Genomic DNA, 5,369 nt, shown 5'->3' with positions numbered 1-5,369 from the left:
TCTTAACAATATTAATGGATGGTTCCATTACAGAAGCAGGTGTGTGGGCAGGTTACGACATTCTTGTATGGTGGTATAATTGCAATGTTTAGAATCATGTTAATGGGCTAGCGTGACGTTTCCAATGTGGCTTCCGCGGTTTCAGATCTTGACATGAATATAGTCGGGTCCACCATACAATGCGATCAGGCAGTGTGATAAATGGTGGTACATGTATTACTAACGGGCGTGAAAATAGTACATTTCTTAAAAAAGGCTTTGTAGAATTACATTTTGACAATCCTCGTGACATATACTGGAGACTATATAAATCTTATATTCGTATGCATATACCTGTATGAAATTATTATATGCGTATGCATATATACCTGTATATAATTCCGCCAGAACGGTACGGCATTTTGATTAGAGACAATTCAAAAGTGTGCTTATTTTAAGTTTCGTGATATGGTCCTCCTCGTTCGAAATGCTGCTAGCCTACCGGTTCTCCGCTGATTGACGTCAAACGTCGGAGTGTGTGCACGGAATTTTTGACGACGAGAATAAACCATTTCTATTCAGAAAATTTCCAGATTTCCTTACTTCGGGGAATCGGAGTTTAAATAAGACTTAGTATAGACCCTATGCTTGTGCCATGTGTTACAGGTAACCTGGTTCTTAAAAGTAAAGGAACGATAACGGGTCGAATGTGCAATGATCGACATATTTGATTCAACGCAATTCCCTCAAATTTCTTCGGTCTGGTCCGGATCAAGTTTGAGCAATTATTTAAATGTTATTTCTTTTCAATGCATTTTTAAAAGAAACCTCATGGCAATCAGGTTAAGCTTTCTAAGAAGGACTTATTTTAATGTATATACATACATTTTGTCAAAATGCCATATATGTTACCCGACATTTATTGAATAGAATAATACACGTAAAATAAATCCTAAGAAGGGTCCCTAAAACAAGGGACATAACTCTAACTGTAAACGTGGCCCGTTTCATGATATGTGCGAGGTCACTTCTTCATGATCATTGTCAAAAATGGAAGAAAATAATTGGGGTTGGCTTGCACCATTTGAGAAATTTGGACGACTTGGTGATAGCAAAGATAATTTCCAACCTATTGAATATTCCGAAGCTAAATCAAAACACCCATCATTTACCCATGCATCTCACGGAATGATATTTGCAAGAGATGACAGAGTACTTTGGGATTTATATAAAGCACGAGGAGCTGTTCTTGTAAGATTTTTATTTGGATTCAAGCGTTCTACCGGGCGCACATTATGGCATTGTTATCGTTACCTCATAACCTAAATTTTACCTTATTAAAAAAACAACTCACCTCAGCCCTGTGTTTGTTCATAATAGTCTCCCAACTCTCAATTTGGGGAACCGTTTATAGTAGCTATTATGTATCTTTAGATAATCTGGTTCTGAAATACTTTATTTATCTGAAAAAAATAAAATTTCACTACTTTCAGTCTGTTTCAAATACTAAGTAATTTTTAGGGTAGGAGATTGAAGATAAAATACAAAATAAATAGGACATTTGCTCTTTCCCGTCAGATAACATGTTGATTTCATCCTGTGAACTGAAGTATTCAACATTTTTACTTCAGTATGTGCCACTTATGAACATGTCAATCCTCTGTGAATAAGGCCATCCAACATAATTTGAATTAATATTTATTAATTGTGCATTGGAAGATTGTTGTGTGACATCATAGTAGTATGACATCACTGCATTGTAACCTTGTTGTGCCACATAGTACTGAATGATATATATCGGGAATGTTGCTTCACATTACAATTTGCATTGGTAGACCATCCGCCCAGAGTGTGGAAAGTCTGTGGTTCGATCCCTAGCTGTGTCATGCCAAAAGACATTAAAAGATGGTACTTCTTTGCGCTCAGCATTAATGGATGAAGACAAGGACTGGTCGGCTCGTAGTCTTTAGAGTGGGGTATTCATGTTAAACTACGGCATGGTATCTCATTGGGCTAGAACTATAAAATCAGCATTTGTCCAGACTACTACAAGCACACACACAACACACATGTGCATGTGTAAGAGTGAATTTTATCCTACCCTATTTTTTATCCCGGGGAAGAAATTCTCTAGTGTCAGGATGATTCTCCATAGTGAATTTGAACCCCTATCATTGTGTTTAATCCTATCCTCTAGTATACTCTAGAGTAAAACTTCCCCCGGGATAATATTTAGGTAGGATATAATCCTTGCTTAAACATGCACATCGCTATAGAAGTGCAATGATCTTGGATGCGACGTTAAACCCCATTTCACTTCACCTCACCTAAAATTTGTGGTTAATACTTAAATTAGCACACTTACTAACACAATTATTTTATTTGCTTACAGATAAAAGCTGAATCAATCATATGTGGTTCAAAATGTTATTAAAATTAACAATTTTTTATACTTTTATTCAGAACTGTTAAGATAGTAATTCCTCAATAAGCCTCAATAGTAAAATAAGAATTTTGAGCAGTAGTTGATGAGTGCACCCAGCTTGATAGAAAGCACAGTAAACGGCCCCCTTCTTTTTCAAATTGACAAGTAAAATTAAATTATCTAGATTTTAGAAATATCCGTCTTAGAAAAAGTTTAATAGTATTGATACAGACCAGCACACATCCAATATGGTGGAACTCTGAAGAATACAAGCCTCCGTTTCAGATGCAGATGAGATTTGATGGTGTGATAGGCTTCCCTGGAGGTCTAGTTGAGAAGGGAGAACACCCAGTATGCGGCTTGAACCGGGAAATGCAAGAGGAGATCAGCCTAGACTTGACGAGTCACAGATTCACAGACCACGATCATGTTGTCTCTTTTCTCAATGAGGACAAGTCACTAGTGTTACACTTCTACAAAAAGGAGGTCTCCATGGAAGAGTTCAAGGCACTGGAGATTAAGAATCTACAGGCCCCAGAGTATGGCATTGAGGTATGTGGAGACTTTGGTGCAATGACTGGTCCCTTGAAGACATGGAATACAGTAGGTGTACTGTGATGACAGATACTTACCCTGTGGGATTCTGGCACAAAGCAAGTACTCATTACCCAGTGCCTGTTATAAGAGGCAACTACAATGAGACTTGGAGGTCACAATATCTGACCTGGCTTTAAGTGTACCATTACAACCATGTAAACTTGTGGTCTTAATAGGGGGAGTTTTCAGGAGCAAGGCGGTTAATACAGCAACTACGATATTGGACATACATATTCATTGGTGATGAAGTATTGACCATGTTGACTCTTAGTGATAGTGTCCCTGACAAATCTATCACCTTGACACATTAAATCATGAAAACAAGAAGCATTAACTTGATCAATGTGTTCCATCTGTTTCAGACATTTGGTATCATCAGACCGCCTCTGTTTACAATGGGGGACGGTATACGAGGACTTCCGGCGTTTCTAGCCAATCATTTTGCAGGGAATGCCCGGGAGGAATTGGTCATGGCGCTGAGTTTAAGTAATCTCCTCAGTCAAGAAGAACTGCAAGTGGCTCTCAAAGCTTCACAAACATTCCAAGAGACATCCTTTGTGAACAGGAATCAAACATGCAAAAATGATTAATGAAATACATGTATGCTACTCAGAAGAAGTTAAGGACAACCTGATTCTTTCATATTACGTGCCATGACAGATTCACTTTATTAAAATGAAAGAAGGTGGTACATAACTTCTTTTGAGTGGTACAGATTTGACACCTGCATTATTTAGTTTATTTGTTGCATTCCATCTACCTGTGATACTGAATATTTTAAGTATTCAATGTGGTTGTCATGGTTATTTGAACTGTTTGAGGTGAGAAGTGATTTCCTAGATCACTGGATATTATGGTCTCACTATACAGGGTGTTCTTCATCAGCTGTATTTTGAATGTGTCTGTTGATTGTGGGGGTATTTGTTTTGGTCCTAATTTAAAGATAACAGTATAACCATTTTTTGTGTCCCTATGAATTTCTATCTTCGATTTATGTGAATCTATAAGGGAAAAGCCTAAAATCTATGAAGCCATATTTTCAGGCAGAAATGAAATGTGCATCACCTTGTTTACATGAACTGGTCACATGACAGCACACACACACACACACACACACACACACACACACACACACACACACACACACACACACACCCTTCCCGTCTTTTCTAAAGTTATTTTAAAGTAAGTGGCTTATCTGTGTTGTATTTGTAATATTCCCAAACCGTCACATTTGCTTATTTAGGATAAGTATATGTTTTCTCTTTTAATGAAAATGAGCAAATCTAGCTCAGTTGCGATCACATACGACATAACATGGTGTTGGCAATAATTAGTGTCTGTCTAAACTGGTCATCAAACAGTTGGGATGAAAATACTTCAGATTGAACCCGTCATTATGGCCCTTTTGCCATATTTAGCAGTGTCTCAGAAGTTACAGACTGTGTTGCGGAGTATTGGGGTAATATCACATCACCTGACAGAAGGCAGTTAATGCAAAACAAAGTAAAACCTGCAGACCATGTCATAGTACACAATAGGTGAGGCTGCATTACATGACACTGTTAAGAAAATGGCAATTGAAAAAAGAATACTTATATATAAACCCTCTCCCCAAAAGCAAAATCTGTTAATTCTTTTTATGATGAGTTTAGTGATGAAATACTTGACTTAATCCCCTAATACACAATCAATAAATGTCACAGGAGTGAGATAACACCGCAAGAGTTACTGTCAGTCTACCTCGCATGCACTGGTTTTCAGCGTAATATTGTGAAATTATCCTAGAAAATACATGATAAATAGAATATTTGTCTTTCTATATATATATATATGTAAGTACAAGGTATACAACTGTTATTTCACTCAAGTCAAATAACACTTTATGTCAGAACTACTTCGACCCTACCTTTAAGATCAGGAAAAATTATGTAAAAATTATAACATTTGTCATGTCAAAAGCATGTTTATCTCATCATGTGACCTGATAAAGTTAACATTTTCACTTGTGTCTACACCACTTTGTTACGTCAGTCTATGAGATAAACATGTTATTTGACCAAAGACGCTACATATCTTCTATGCAACTACTACAGCACTTGTCAACCCCAGAGAAAGTGCTATTCATCTTTACTGCTTCTTTAGGCTGGGGAAGAGTTATGTCCCTTGATTTTCGTAACCCTCAACATGATATTGACAAATAGATCTGTTTCATCAGCAGGATTAAGGCTTTGTTTAGATTTTGTTGTTGGTCGTACCTGATGTTGCCAAACTGTGTTATCACCTGGCCATTGATCTGATCCATCATGTCTTTTTAATAATGACAAGCATAGGCTCCTGGAGACCTTACCTGGAATCGCTTTTTTTT

General features: G+C 37.2%; 1 protein-coding gene across 1 annotated transcript; it reads left to right on the top strand.

The window, feature by feature from the left end:
* Positions 1 to 986: 986 nt before the first annotated feature.
* Positions 987 to 4,828, top strand: LOC139445051 (U8 snoRNA-decapping enzyme-like). The gene is made up of 3 exons (XM_071226116.1): positions 987 to 1,230; positions 2,690 to 2,956; positions 3,364 to 4,828. Exons 1-3 carry the CDS (start codon positions 1,030 to 1,032, stop codon positions 3,589 to 3,591), a joined length of 696 nt encoding a protein of 231 aa, XP_071082217.1. The 5' UTR covers positions 987 to 1,029; the 3' UTR covers positions 3,592 to 4,828.
* Positions 4,829 to 5,369: the final 541 nt, after the last annotated feature.

This window comes from Haliotis cracherodii, unplaced genomic scaffold, assembly GCF_022045235.1.
Source record: "Haliotis cracherodii isolate W230 unplaced genomic scaffold, xgHalCrac1.p SCAF_6, whole genome shotgun sequence".
Classification (NCBI taxonomy): domain Eukaryota; kingdom Metazoa; phylum Mollusca; class Gastropoda; order Lepetellida; family Haliotidae; genus Haliotis; species Haliotis cracherodii.
The sequence above is the reverse complement of the archived record's forward strand: the minus strand, read 5'-3'. Positions and strand labels throughout refer to the sequence as shown.

Coding starts and splice junctions, on each gene's coding strand:
- LOC139445051 (XM_071226116.1), top strand. CDS start 1,030: ATGGAAGAAAATAATTGGGGTTGGCTTGCACCATTTGAGAAATTTGGA. Junction 1,231..2,689: donor AAGCACGAGGAGCTGTTCTT/GTAAGATTTTTA, acceptor CCTCCGTTTCAG/ATGCAGATGAGATTTGATGG. Junction 2,957..3,363: donor CCCCAGAGTATGGCATTGAG/GTATGTGGAGAC, acceptor CATCTGTTTCAG/ACATTTGGTATCATCAGACC.